Source organism: Crocodylus siamensis, chromosome 2, assembly GCF_052110815.1.
Source record: "Crocodylus siamensis isolate JL-2025a chromosome 2, ASM5211081v1, whole genome shotgun sequence".
NCBI lineage: Eukaryota > Metazoa > Chordata > Crocodylia > Crocodylidae > Crocodylus > Crocodylus siamensis.
In genome coordinates, this window is record NC_143396.1 from 173,809,419 (window position 1) to 173,824,651 (window position 15,233).

The 15,233-nt window shown below is 39.7% G+C and overlaps 1 protein-coding gene across 2 annotated transcripts; it reads right to left on the bottom strand.

Annotated features, from left to right (window-relative positions):
* Nucleotides 1-973: 973 nt before the first annotated feature.
* Nucleotides 974-14,433, bottom strand: GAL (galanin and GMAP prepropeptide). 2 transcript variants are annotated; one of them, XM_090034917.1, is made up of 7 exons: nucleotides 14,276-14,433; nucleotides 13,873-13,953; nucleotides 12,881-12,935; nucleotides 11,683-11,754; nucleotides 11,155-11,241; nucleotides 5,914-5,991; nucleotides 974-1,246 (listed from the first exon to the last, which is right to left on the bottom strand). In XM_090034917.1, exons 2-7 carry the CDS (start codon nucleotides 13,951-13,953, stop codon nucleotides 1,194-1,196), a joined length of 426 nt encoding a protein of 141 aa, XP_089891043.1. In that variant the 5' UTR covers nucleotides 14,276-14,433; the 3' UTR covers nucleotides 974-1,193. The 2 variants fall into 2 exon arrangements, with proteins under 2 accessions (XP_089891043.1, XP_089891044.1); XM_090034918.1 differs by lacking the exon at nucleotides 11,683-11,754.
* Nucleotides 14,434-15,233: the final 800 nt, after the last annotated feature.

A 15,233-nucleotide genomic window follows, 5' to 3' on the forward strand; every position in this document is an offset into this window, starting at 1 on the left:
CAGTTGCAAGCTATGGGGTAGGGGAAGGACTGGGTGCTGACCTGGCCTGTGACAGCTCATCAAAAATCCCTAAGTGGCCCCCCAGCCCAAATAATTGCCCGCCCCGATTTAGAGGGTACTTTATGACAGTTTAACACCCTTGAATGGGCAAATGCTCTCTCAACCTAAGTGCCTTTATGCTGGTTTGAAAGGTAACCTGTGACAGCCCTAAATCTCATCAAGAAGTGTATGAAGATTAGATGCAGGCTATCAAGCTGAATCTCATCTCCTGGCAATGGGTTCAACTAGCTGTCTAGGCCTCCTACCACAGGGCTTGAGTCTGTCAGGTGTTTAAAGCATATGTTTAGATGTAAGCATGTGAGTAGTCTTACTGACCACAATGGAATTGTTCACATGCTTAAAAGTAGCAATGTATTTAAGTGATATGCTACATCAAAACCAAGTGCCTTACATAATCAAGTCCTTACTTAGGCATAGGGTTGAGGGAGTGGGTGATAGTATTTTGGTCTTAAAGACAGGTACTCTGGCCAGCCCAGGAAGTACATATTTTGTCCAGCACAGGCTCTTCATATAAATCCATTATATGAAGCCATTAAAATGGAATTTATAGCTGGTTTCTTACAGCGTACATGAAAAATGTAAAACAGGGCATTACTGTACTTTGTGTCAGAAAAATTATTGCTATAAAGATATATTTTCATCAGCTGTGAAATTATACACAGTTCATCTGAATCGTCTCAATGGCACTGAAGAGACTGCATAACTGCAGAAGTCATTTTTCTAATCCTCCTTGGGAGCAATTAGCTAAAGCGCTTAATTGACAAGATTAGTCCTGATTTATACGTCTTGTAACTTATGCAAATGTACATGTGTTCTAAAAGAAACAGTTTAACTTGGTTTTAGTATTATTTCTACTGTACATATGTAATGTTAAAACTCTGTTTTAAGGGAAATGAAACAAAATGTAGCTGCTCTTTTTTATTTTACCATTTACCTAAAGAAAATTGTTTCTCAAAGCAAAATTTTACAATGTAACATCACAGAAAAAGACCCAAGAGGGCATAGAGTAGTTTACCATATGTAACTCTGTATAAGATGAATGTAAACAAAAATCAACCTCTTCTGTTCATTCCAAGCTCTGTTTGGAGTTCAATCTTAATTTACAATACGACAAAATAGAAATATTTTCTTTTTCAGGACTGATTTGTTTCTTCTGATGAAGGTAGACTGTCAAGTGCCCCAACCTCTGCAAAGGGAAAAAAAAGAAAATTCAGTAATGCTTTAACAACAAAGTATCTAAGTGCAAAGTTTAATATTAGTAGCTGAGTCCTAAAAATTATCATTATAAAGACTACTCTTTTTTTATTATTATTACTTTGCTTCCCTCAACCATATAAAAAGGTAATATAATCACATATTAAATGGTTTAATTTCTTGGGTGATTTTTTTCTTTTGAGTATTAATATCTTCCTGTTAGAATTAGCACTGTTTTGAAACTATTCCATACCATGTACCACAACCATGAAGTTTTGATTCACATTGCTGAATGGTAGCATAACTAGGAACACGCAAGTGGGGAATCAGCCCCAGGTATTGTCTTAGACGAGACATCTTGGTGGTCACCAAGGGCACAAAACTTATGCCTCTGTTGCTGAATACCCAAAGCAAAAGATTTTATACTGTTTGATTAAGACCCAGATTCTGCAGTTGGTTCTGTTTAGACAGGCCCAGGAACATGCTTAGTGTCAGTCTTGGAACAAAGGTCTAAAAGGCTACTTATCAATACCTCAAAAAAATCAACCCCCCTTATGCAATTATAATTTAAGTTATGTCTTTCGTCTTACAGATGTCAATGTATGACATTTTTTCTCCTTCCAAAATAGAGGGGATATTATATTATATTATATATTAAAACTAATATTGGACTCACAGTGGTTTTTTTCAGAATTGAAATATTGATTTGATGTATGAGTTCATATCTAGGTGTATCCAGTAGCCTTTATGTAATGAGAATGCAGTGTCATTTGTTAATATTTTGTGCTTGTTGTTGCCTTCAGGTGCTCATGTTGGATCACAGCAAAGGCGTTTGACATGATGCAATGGATCTTTTTTTCATGCACTCTCAGGTTAGGCTATACCAGCACAGTCTGCTGTGAGTGAGGGGGCATGTTGATTTGTGCTGACCTGTGAGCAGACCAGGAAATTGTTGCTCAGAGACTCACAGTTCAATCCCTTGTTGCTCACTTGCCTCATGAACAAAGTCTGTCTGTGCCTTTTACTAGATGTGCCAGCCCAGCTGCACTGACCTTCACCCTAAGGGATGCAGAATCAAGCCTTACCCTATTCCTACCACAAGGCTGCTCTGCCAGCAGTGACTGGATGTGATGCAGGTTGCTCACAAAGCAGAGTACAGAAGTATTTATAGTCTTTATACCTAGCACAGCCACACTAAACAACTGACAGTCTTATCAATGATAAACAGATTGGGTCAAATTCCAGTCACCAGACTGCATAACTAGAGCAGAGTGATTGCAGCAGTAGTTTTGGGAGTCAACTTGAAGAGGCAGGGACAGAAAGACAGCAGCAGCTGCTACAGCCACACAATTGCACCAGTGGCATGACAGCAGCTGAGACTGCTGCTGCCCCAATGTGTTCCACAGCTCCAGATGCCTAGCTGCCTTGTTATACTTCTGCCAGATCCTATTTCACCTATTAAACTTCTAAGTGGATTTAAGTGCTTAAGCCTTATACTATTCCACTGTGCTCAAGTCCTTGAAAAACTATTAACACAAAAGCTGAGCTAAATCTGAATACACTAATTCATGTACTGGAAGCAGTATAACTCTGTTAGCATGGTGCTCTTCTGGGGCTAAACTATCCTTATCAGCACAGCTATTTAGACCTAGCAGATTGTGGTGCTACCACAATACTACAGTACTTAGGCTACCTTGCTCAGAACAAGCTTGGATTTCCCTATCTGACACTGCATCGTGTCAGATAATGCTACTTAGTATGATCTTACTGATGCCAGTTTCATACCATGGTAACTCTATTGACTTCCATGGAATTACTCCTTATTTACAATTCTGATTTACAATCTTGTATCTTAACTAATTCCATGATAATTTAAACAATGGGTATTATCTCTCACACAAGAAACTCACATTCTTCTAGAATCACCATAACTTGAAGCTGTCAATTTAAGAGTTCAGTAAAAAGCTATAAGTTGTTTTTTTAATTATTATTCCCCATGCGCTAGTTCTTTTGTAGGTACAGGAAGTTTACCCAAATAGTGCTGGTTAGCTGAAGAATTTGAAAGGGTTTCACTAATCGTGCATGGGGGTAGGAAGTTGAGAACTTTGCCATGCCTTGAAAGAATCTCTCATAAGAGCCAGAGTGTCCAGATCAGTTAACTGGATACAAATTTGACATCTCAGATGAAGATGATAGTGCTGTCACACATGGTTGTCCCCACTCTATGTAATCCTTGGCATGTTGCTACCTCAAATTTACTGTATTGCACTGGTATATATATGAACATTGGCTGTCCAAGAATAATTCACGATACCTTTGACCTTCTATTTTACATTTAGAAGGAGAGATCCAAATAGTTCTTTGGAGGGAGAATTCCAACCCACATATTCCCCCAGACCATCTGTGCTTCCAGCTCTTTATGCTGAAGCTGTTGTCCTCAACCTTCACTTTGTAGAGAGCTGCTAAGATTGAGTGGCATTAGAAAATGGTGATTTTCATGTGAAGGTGGGTAGGATCTTCAACAATCAGTAGTCAGGAAAAATGATTACCCTTTTACTGTAGATTTGTAACATTTCCCCAGCACACATCTTTTAGTTGACAGGACAGAAGATCTCTGAAGGTTTGTAAGACTAGCTAAGGTTACAACATTGTGTGAATGTTTAAAATTATGATGTTAGATCCATATCCATGAGCTGTATCAAATGAACAAAAATGTTGAATGGAAAATGCTCAACAAGAGACTAAGCATAATAACTCTCCAGGAATTGGGAGGGTGGAAGTTGCTCCGCAAGAAGCCTCGCTGATGTTACTGGTCTATCCTCTGACTAGGTAGTGCACAGTATTAAATTATCAGATTTTGTTTCCAGTTTTGTCTTATACATTGTCATTAAAATGCCTTAGATTATTTGTTTTAATCTACATTAATTCTTTGGTATGCATTATAACTATGACTGTCTGAAAAGCCCTGTTATCTAAGACATGACTACATCATGCCTTAAGCTCTGCTTGCTACATAGAACTTTTCCTCAATTTTCTCAGACTTTCACTATGTAACTTTCAGTTTGGTCAATGAATTTCAGACAATTAAGGGCATTCTGTACTGGAAAATAAAATGATTGAGAAGGGTAGGATTCAAAATCTGCTTTTGAGTTAAGAATTGCAGCTGAATTATTCTCAGTCTTATAAACACATTAATGCTTGTACTTTTTTAACTATACTATTCACAGATACGATCTCTGGCACATAAAATGAAAAATAAATGAGCATCACATCAGCATGCTAGTATCTACAGTATTGTCAGCAGTGAGAATTTCTGAGCAAATGCAGGACATTTTTTAAAATAATGCCAAAAGTGCCCAGTTTCCTTTATAAGACTACTGAGAATATATTTTATAAAAGACAATTTATTAAACATAAAAAGTAATATAATGCCCCATGTTATCATTTCAGGGTATGAATTTAAAAAAAAATGAACCAGGGTATGCTGTATGTTTTCAAATAGCAATAACTTAATTGCTATGAAACAGTCAATAAGACATTATACACAAAGGTAGGGATTTATGAAAAAGCATGCAACGGAATTGAATACTTTTGAAACAGAGTTAGTTATAATGCTTGCAATGACAATACATGCCTTCAATCTTCCTGTTATTTTTCTCTCAATATAGATCACTTTCTAAACCTTTTGAAGATAGTAAATTTCAAGAAACTATTTTTCATTGGTTGACATTTGAAAAAAATGTATTTAAGTGAATCAATCTACTTTGTCTGAAGATTTCTGAAAAATGTATGAAGACCTTCAAAATTGTAATACAGGTTTAGCAACAACCTAGATAACCCTGTTGCTGGATGTCATAGTAAGGTAATATTCCTTAGCTACCTACAGGCACAATTCTGCAGATCCTGTATAGGCACAAATATGTGGGATTTCATAGTGTTTTGCTTTCAAAATTGTGTCCTGTGTATTGCTACATGGATGACTGATTATAAAATTTCAGGGTACGTCTTCATTGCAGTGTTCTCCTCTGTCAATAACACAAATGTATCTCAAGTTCTACTAATTATTCAAGACATGCTAAGTGTAAAACAATTTGATAATGAAATTCTCAGACATTGTAATCTTTTTAGCTCATTTAAAGGTAGTTCAAACAGTTTTAGCAGTTCTTGTTATTACTGAAGTAGTGCCTAAAGTTTCCAAACAATATTTGGCCCTATTGTGCTAAGCACTGTATGCATTTATAATAAAAAGATGGTCCCCCCTACACTAAGGAGTATATAATCTAGTATCTAGAATATACTAGTTCCTCTACTACTTACTCATTTATATCTTTCTGTACATCTATGGTGCTACTTGCTTGCTTAAACAAAGTTAAGGGCATGTGTTTAAGTGTTTGTGGGGGGATCAGAGTCTAAATACATCTTTTCCAGATCTCAAGCAATTATTCAGTGATATAATATCAGAATATTTTGTTCTAGAGGTTTTATAGCAAATAACATCAAAGCCATTCTTCTCCCAAGATACTGCACAATCAGCAATTGTAAATTCAAGCACACTCCTGCAGCTCTTATCCAAAGTTTGGTCCAGGTAAGGATCAAATCTTCAATGGCTGTGGGAAATACAGCTGTTCTTTAAAATAATTTTAGAAGAGTTTTACTAACCTTTAAGATGCAAGTAATTCAAAAATTCAATTACTGTGCGCACAATATTGTCATCGCCCAGAGATCTTCCAAGAATACCTAAAAACATTTATTGAGAATTATTCAACATGTAGATAAGACAAACATTTATTAATTCATGAACTTTCATGATAGAAGGTGCAAGCATTTAGAAAAACCTGTGTGTGGAACAGCATTTCATTTATAGATGTTTAATACAAAATCTGAGGCCTGGATTTTCTTCTATACCAAGTTACATTCAAAGCGAGAGCAGAACAGCCATCCAGGGAGCTGATAATAGCTCCCTGATTCTAGAGGTGCTCCAGCTGCTTTAAACTAGGAGTGGTTATAACTCACAACTGAGTATGGTCTGTAAGGGGCCATATGTCAGCTATGCTCTGCCCCACCTCTACCTCCTTATGTCCCTCTAAGGTGGCATCGAGGAGAAAGGCTGGAGTAGGAACCCATTCTACCATATATTCATCAGAAGTTAAAAAATTTTAACTCCCCTGGAATGTAAGACTTCTAAGTTAGTCAGGTACAGCCAGATCACATCCCTGTCGTGCCACTTAAGCATGAGTAAAGAGAACAGAACTGGAGGATAAGAAACTAGCCCTTACCCTTGATTAATGGCTCAAAGAAGTGTTGCTTCATATGAAACTATAAGAATGTGCTTCTCTTATACACTTGTATGATAAGGCATCTCTCACTGCCTTTTGATCCCCCGAATTCCTAAACTCTGTTGTACTCTGGTTGAGTCTTTGCAGTGAGCAGAATATCGGGGGTGGGTTCTGTTGCATAATAGGTTTCAGAGTAAACAAGAGTAGTTCTGTATGCATTTCCTATTCTGGCTCTTTTGACCTTTTTTGTTTTAGCATGCCCTTTTATGATGTTAATGCATCGTTAAGATGGCCATAACTCATTCCATATATTTAAACAGTAACATTATTGTTAATTATTCAGCAGAAAAGCTGGAAGTTCAAGTTCTTTATGAAATGAGCTGTACATAAATATTTTTCTTCAGGGACTTGGACATATTGTAGAGATAGGCCTCTGCGTAGGTTACCATAGAATTTATGCTGTATAACCTGTTCTTTGCAGACTCTGGTATTGAAATTCCTGTTGTCTCTTAGAATTTACAGGGTTTTCTGGTTTTACTTGTAGGTTCTTTGAACTAAAGCTACTTGGCTTACAGGGCTTACAAGTTCCTCCAAGTTTGCTGGTAAGCTTGTAAATCCTACAGCATCCATCATGTTTCCATCTTCTGAGACCTCATCAGCAACTCAGATTCCCAAAGCGACCCAGTCTTATTAAAAAACATTCCTATATATTACTTTTCCTTGAAAGATAATTACTATTATCATTTTTACATTACATAGCCATTTACATTTTACATGACCTTTTTAAAACAACTTTATAACAAACCTCAAGATTTTTCAAGTGCAAAAAATTACTCCCCTCCCCCTCCCCCTTAAATACCTAATTCTGTTCAACTTAAAGGTAACAAGAAGTCCCCTTTGGATAGGGACTGCCTGAGAAGTTTCACATACAATGGGATTTTTCAGGGTTGATGGGAGAAGTGTGTCTAAGTGAGACTTGTAACAGAAACTGAGCTACAATTGTAACCCCCCCATCCTGCAAGGTTCTAAGTACCAAACACTAGTTGGATGCCAATGATAATCAAGGGCACTCAGCAAAACTTTGGAAGACTGGGTTCCAACAAACTGCGTTTACAATTCTGTAACTTGTAATTTACGGACCATGTATTTACAAAGGAACTGTCTGCATCTGAAAAAGATACTGTGCTAGTGAGAAATACTACTAGATCAGAATTCATTAAGGTCTAGATCCTATTCCATCTATTAAGTGCAGAAATGGACTTGGGAGCCCAAATGCATATCTGCTCCACCCTACTCAAGTCCCTGAAAAAACTGATTAATGCATCTATTTTGCAATCTTTCCCCTAAGATTGAGTCACAAAAAGTAAAGGGGAGGAGAAGGAGGACATGCTCATCTTTTTTACTAATACTCTTTCAGAGGCCTAAGCAAAGTGGAATAGAATCACACTTAGAATTGGTACCTAACTGTCCTTTTCACCCATTATTTCAAAGTAGCATTGCAAGATGCCCCTGTTTGAGGAAACATTCTGCCTACTATTGTTGCTGTCTATCATAGACCAGGAACAAATGAGTTATCTCCCTGATAATTTTACAATTTATGGAAGACTTATCATTGTGTTCCTTCCTCCTCATTTATTGGGTAAGTGTGTGTTATCAAAATATAAAAGGGCATTTCTTGAATTTTGGACAACGATTTAATCAAACAGATAAATCTGTACCGTACTGTCTGCGTTTGAGTTAAACTGTAACCTCCTTGGGGCTTGGACTGTACAGTACTGAGTACAGCAATATTACTCAAACAATAATCAGCCTACCCAGGGTTGGAGTAAGAAATGGATGTTATATTGTAACACTGTATTTCCCAATAGCAGGTTAGATTATGCTTACAGTGGTCTTTCTATGTGTGTATCACCCCTCACTATGCAGAAAAAGCAATCATTTCCTTCTATAAAAGTCTTCCTGCCTTTGTAAACACCTGGTGGGTTATCTGTGTGTCTAGTGACCTAGATAGAAGAGGGAAGCAAGCAATGTTTTGGCTGGAGAAAGAGTAGATGAACTGACACTAGGTTCAAAGGGGAACAGACTCTGTTTTACTTTTCAAAATATACCCACTCCACTCTGTCATGTGGAATCTCAGCTGTTTTAAGGGAGGCCTCAGTCGTGCTGTCAATGAGCAGGACTGTCACATTTATAACCCTGGGTAGGGGTGGAGTGGGGGCATAAGCAGATTCAGGCTTTTGTAAAGGGTGGTGTGGAAGAAGTGAAGGGTGCTGCAGGGGTAGCTATATCCCCTGTTCCCAGCCTCCCCTCCTCACCTGGGTGGGCAGACCATGCCATGAAAGCATCAGCTGGGAACTATTTTAAATTCCTTGAATCAGGTAATAATACCCATCCCACCTCTCAGCCTCTCCTCTTCCCTTCCCTTCTCTCCCCACTTGTTGCTGCTACAGTCCCAGGCTGACCTGGGGGGCGGAGGTGTGGAGGGGGAATCTCTAGACACACTTCTGTCCCATTTCAGCCAGGCTGCATGGGGAGCCAGACTCAGCCAGAAACAGCAGCAGCAGCGGTGGCAGGTGAGTTCCCCTGTACCTGCTCCTGAGCTGGTGGGGAACACCTGGGGGAGTTGGGCTAGGAGGAGGAACCTGCTGCCACGACCAGTGTCCCCAAGTAAGCCTGGCTCTCTGTGCCCCTGCTGGAGTAGGCCAGGAGCAGCTCTAGAGTTCCCAGTGCCCCAGTAGAAGCAGTGGATAGGGGAAGCTGGGGAATGAGAGGGGAAGGGAGGTGCTGGTGAGCCCAAGGGGAAGGGCTGGGGGGACTGCTTTGTGGACTTAAGGAAAGTCCCCAGCTGTTGTTCCTGTGGTGTGGTGTGGTGTGGTGTGGTGTGGTGTGAAAAAGGTATGACCACACTACCACACCCTTTCTGGATCTGCCTGGAGGTAGGGGTGGGGTAAAGAGGGAATGGCTAGCAGGTCCTTCAAAATTGACTCAATGGAATAGAAAGAAAACTCTGAGAGAAATTATCAGTTTTCTACTCTCATATGACAGTATTACCATGATGGGTATATGTCCTTAAAACTGTAATTCTATAAAAGCAAGGGCTACCTGCTGCTAAGATGTAATTCTGTTTAATTATGAATGTTCAAGCAGGAGGTGGTTGTTAAAATTGTTAAAAGCAGTTTCTATCCAGCTGAACACCTGGTATATTTTAGCACCCTTATCATGATATAGCTTTTTACATTTTTTCTTAAGAAGAATGGATATAGAAAAACCCATGCAAATTCCAGATCCCCTACTCTACCTTAGGTTTCTACCTGTGATCCTATTCCAACCTGCTCAAGTCCCTCAATAGCATTTAATGCACAAGAAGGTGGGTTGGTTCTTTGTTTGCTCGCTGCTTTGTGTGACTTAGTCTTAGCCTTAAGGCTAGGATGATGATGACATTAATTTTAGTCTTAAGGCTAAAATGATGATGATAACGACATGTTAAAAATAGGTGTGTTAATATTTTTTCAGGGACTTGAGCAGGGTGGAATAGGGTTGAATTTAAGGCACCTAGATCCACCTAGGCACTTAATAGGTGGAATAGTATGTCCCAAAGTGGTTTTAAAAATTCCAAATAGATGGCAAATAACAAAACAAGTTTGCTTCTCTGAAAGCTCATCTGCCACCAGAAAAATTAGCTTTTGTTTGGGGATGTAATCCCAGTTTATTTCAGTTCAACAAATAAATGTCACCTATACCAAGAGAGGAAGTGGGCTTTATAAATATTTTAGAAAATAACGTAATTGAACAAGGAAATATTTTTACATGCCCAGCTACATAATTTGAGTAAAATTAAATGTTTTAGGATGTAAATTTAGTTCAATTTGGAAAACTTGCTTTTAAAGTAGAAATGGATTTCACAGTAGAAGACCAGAGTCACTGACCGGGAGGAGTCTACTACAACCTGATCCTGAGAAGCACTGAACACTCACAGTTTGTATTGGCCTCAAAATGTTGAGTTATGATTCTGATTCAGATATCACTGGATAAAAGGGAAAGATTCCCATTCTTTCACTGATCTTTGTTTCAGACCCTAAAGTCCTACAATGGAAATAACTGATCTTACTTACACATATGGAACATACTGTATAGCTGCATTTTGAGTTTATAAGATGCTGAAAATCCATTTTATAATGAGCGGTTTCACACATTTTCCAACATTTCAATTTTAAATTGCTATTGTAAAAATAATTCAGCGGTTTCAATAATAGTCTACTATACAATCCTGTCTCCCCAAAAATCTGTCCCTTACTGATTATACCTCTTGGCTAATCTAATGAAACTTACAGTTTCTAAGATGGTGTGAAGTATGTTTTGAATATTACAGTATATAGAAAAGGTAAGATTTATCTAAATTAACATAATTTCTCTGATGGTTACTCTGCAGTTCAGACTATGACCATGCAAAAAACACACATCCCTGGAGTATCCGGGCAAAATTTTGCTTTCCTTTCTCTTATATGTTGGATTCCATTTGAAGATGATTAAACATACACCTAGGGAACATAGTAACTCGTATACAAAAAACAAAATGTTATATACGTAAGCAAATGAGCTCTTGTAGCAATCATAATTTTACTACCTGGTTTCATATCCTCTTCAGGCTGTATGTCACGTTTACCAGCTAGCCCATGTTTTTCATTAAAAGATCTGTGGTTATCTATTGCATCTGTGAAATTAGAAATCAGAAGAGCTAATTTAGTTTTCAGCCATGTGCTTTGATCTTCATGGAGTCTACTGAGCTAGCTCAGAAGATTTCAAAGAAGGAACATGATGGACATTTTGATGGAATAATGCACAGTCAGTGAAACAAATTATTAATTTTCTATAACATATTACTGCTAAATTAAAGAAGCCATCTTCAAATATATATTCTAGCATATATCTAGTATGGGCCCAGTCTTGTACTACTTGCACACCAACATTTTTACTGAATTCAGCAAGAAGCTTGGGTGTACAGGAAACACAGGGCTGGAGAATTCATGTATAATTTAGGAATGTGGTGATGCTACTCTTTTTTCCTCTCTTTTTTACAGCTAAATTACCATTGAATTTATTTAAAAGTAAACTTCAGTTAGTTTACATGAATAACCTCCAAAAACTATCTTACATTCCCCAGGTGCCTCTTCTCTCCCCCTTGCAATGGGCATTTCCTTTATCAGTAAAAGCTGATCAATACGACCTGCAACAGAGGATGATGCCTATTATCCAGTCTTAGAGAAATGGCACTTGGTAGGTATATCTCCCAGTACAGAATGGAACACACATCTGTCAACACAGTCTATTCTTCTTTGAGGAACATATACTTACAAACATTTACAAAAATAATAAAAACATTAAAGATGCAAGAAGTTAGTTATCCTCAAAAGTTAGTTACAAAAAGTAAATAATAAATAAAAAATATACATTCATGGTCTTTATGTGACTAATAGTAGTATCTCATATATTAATAATAGATCAGAGAGACTGAAAATAGGCAACCATGGTCAACAGATATGCTTTTAACATGAAAGTAGTAAAGAATATTAACTTCTGTATGTTCTGTGTCTTGCTTAGTATTTTGAAAAGCTTGTGCAATAATGGCTATTTTTAAACTAGTTAAAACAATTTTAAAGGAAATCTATATAGGATATCTTAACGGTGAATCTCCATTTTTTTAAACCTGAATTGTGATATACTGGTTGACATTGGTATATGTTTTTCTTTTAATTACAGCATGGTATTAGGTATTTTCCCTGTGTAAGCTCCTGATACTTATTTACAATCTCAGGGAGTTTATTATTTGTCCATAATTAGGATATAATTAAAGACAATGCATATGAAGGCATTTTGATGTAGACCTGTGGAGAAATCTTGGCAACATTTTGGGAACTAGATTTCATTCCTTGCCTCTTCTTCTGAACTGGTCACCAAAATGCCATAAATCCTATACAACTCATGATCCCTCATTTTATAATGGAGGTCAACATACAGGTTTAGAATAACCAGATATTTGCTGTCTGAGAATAACTACTCACTATCAGTAAGGATGTCATGTGTAATTCTATATAATGTAATACCTTTCTACATGCCAATGCTTTTGAAGACAAAAAAGAACTTCTAAAACTACTTTTTTTTTCTGTGCCAGGCATGAAATACAGATTTTCCCAACAGACTCTCTTCATCCTCCTGCAGTAGCTGAAGTCTGGCTACTGCAGTAGTTTTTGTTTAAGCCAGAATTACTGCAGAGTCCAGAACAGCAAGTAAAACACTAGTAAATAGTATGCTGCAAGTGACAATTTTAAAGCAACATAGAGAAAATGACTTACGTGGCCCGAGTAGGTAACCAGCACTATTCAAAGTCCAGCCCCTCTTTTCTTTTGCCTTATAGAAGGGAAAAGCGCAGGTAGGTTATGAATTGCATGTATTACACAATGCTTCTGAAAGAAAGTAGTACCTGTGTGCAAATGGGCTTTTTAGGGTTTGTAAGGAGATTCACCTTTTTAAACACACACAAGCACTAGGAAAGCAGTCTCCCTGGGACAAATCCTCACTGAACTCAATGGGAGGTTTGCCAATGATGTCAGTGGAACTCCCAATTCCACTCTACATTGATGAAAGTGCAAGTCTCACACATCATGAGGAATATGATTAACTGTTTAAATCCAAATAGGTGCGGTGCTCCCCCAATCTGCTTTACTGAATAAGTATAGCTATTTCTCTCTTCACCCAGTTATATGGATTTGCGGAATTTATCATGTCTCAGCTACTTGTTTTGGAAATTTCTTGGTATCAAACCAACTCAGTCCTTGCTTTTTTCAGAGTGAGTTTGAGGCATTTGTTTTATTTTGCTCTGTAAAACTGCAATAAACCTCGCTTTCTTTAGTTCTGCCTCAGGGAGCCAAAGAGAATGACATGCCCTGTATATATGTATTTCTTGTCCAAACTGATCTGGGGTGCTTTGCTTTACTACGCCTAATAAGAGCAGATGTGTGTGCAGTGTTTGCTGCTACTTGCCAAGTGATATGCAGAGGGTGCATCTATACACAAGATGCTTACTGCGCATTAGCCTAATAACATGCATGGCACAGTAGCGTGTCATGGCAAAAACCATGCTAATAGCCTATTGCACATTGTTATTAGGCTAATGCACAGTAAGTGTCACTAAGTAACCCTGTGCAAGTGCCACTGCACAGTAACTTTAGCTTAGTACTTTATTAAGGAAGTACTAAACTAAATGTGCAGTATTTAAGGCCCATTCATGAGTGTGTAGACACACCCAGCCTGAACAGACCCCTCCTGAGATGAAAGTGATACTTACTGATAGAACCAGCCCGAATGTTTCTGACAAGGTGGCGCAAAGGATGAGAGAAAGAAACAGGAGACCAGTGCACCTCTGCATCTGAAAGGAGATGGGGGAACATCTCAGGGTTACCAGCTTTGCCTTCCTGCTGCTGGGGTGGGGGGTGCTGACACTGCTTGAGATTCCCAGAGGGACCTCCCAGCTCAGCAAGCATCCAGATGGGAAACTTTTTTGTTTTTGGCAGGCGGGGGAAGGCTGTGCATGCGGGATGCCCCCCTCCACCCTGGCAAGTACAAGCAGGAGCATCCCGAGGGCCGGAGACTGGACGAGCTCAAGACCAGTCCTTCTCCCCACCTCTACTGGGATGCGCAAGGGACAGCACGCAGAGCCCTGGGAGTCGCATGCCCCGGGAGGCCAGTACCTTGGTGGCGGGGGTGCGGGTCCGTGCAGGGCGCTGGGCTCGGTGCTGGCTGGCCGGGGCAGGGAGCCGTGCGGGCGGCGGGTCCCAGGGCGGCGGGCGCGGTGCTGGCGAGCTGCAGGCGGGGCGGGGGCGGCGGGGTGCGCGGTGCCGTTGTGAGCCCAAACCGGCTCCCCCGCGCCTATTTATGGGCTGCCGCGCCACTTGGCAGGAGGGGCTCGCTCCCAAGGGGGTGGGGGAGGGAGAGCCGCCCACATCCCCAGGTCATTTCCCCTCGCCAAGTCACTGCATTAGGAAGGGCAAAAATGACAGCAATTCAATTAGAGGCACTTGGAAGCAAGATGCAGGCTGCAGAGAGAGAAGCACCGCGCCAATTACCTTTCATTACGGCCGGGCCGGGCACTGGCGAGCCCTGGGAAGAGCTGCGTGCGGCAGCCCGGCTTCCCTGCTCTCCCTCGCGGGCAACTTCGCAACTGTTTTGTTGTTGTTTGAGACTAAGGAGGCATAAATTGACTCTGGAGAAGCAGGTAGAGAAGCAGGGCTAAACGGCGTGCATGTATTTACAGTTGATCCGCAGGCTGGTGGTCAACTACAGAGTCTAGGAGCACAGGGGAGCAATACCCGCCACCACCTCTTCTCTTCCAGTCCAGACCCTTCCTTTCAAATCCCTTTGAATCTGGCTCTAGGAGTAGATCAAAAGGACCTGGATAAAAAGAAACTCTGTTGTCTTGCCTCCTTCCAGCTTCAAAGGATGGGGGAAGCCTTTAGAAATATATGTGGGCTTTTTTTCATGCCTGGGCTGCGAATGGGTGACATCCTGCCTCTACATGGTAACATGCTTTTCCTGCTGGTGATGTGGAAAGGTGACACGGTCTTATTATCCCCCCTACGCCCTCCCTACAAAGTCCCTACACCTTAATTCAATTGTTTTTTCTGAAGTGTGGTTATGGTCAGGATAGTG

What these genes read in the sequence shown, in the direction of transcription:
- GAL (XM_090034917.1), bottom strand. Translation starts at nt 13,953, where the DNA reads ATGCAGAGGTGCACTGGTCTCCTGTTTCTTTCTCTCATCCTTTGCGCC. An exon ending in TGGTTACCTACTCGGGCCAC is followed by an intron (nt 11,755 to 12,880) that starts GTAAGTCATTTT and finishes CCTCTGTTGCAG; the next exon opens with GTCGTATTGATCAGCTTTTA. An exon ending in TGAAGAGGATATGAAACCAG is followed by an intron (nt 5,992 to 11,154) that starts GTAGTAAAATTA and finishes AAATGTTTTTAG; the next exon opens with GTATTCTTGGAAGATCTCTG.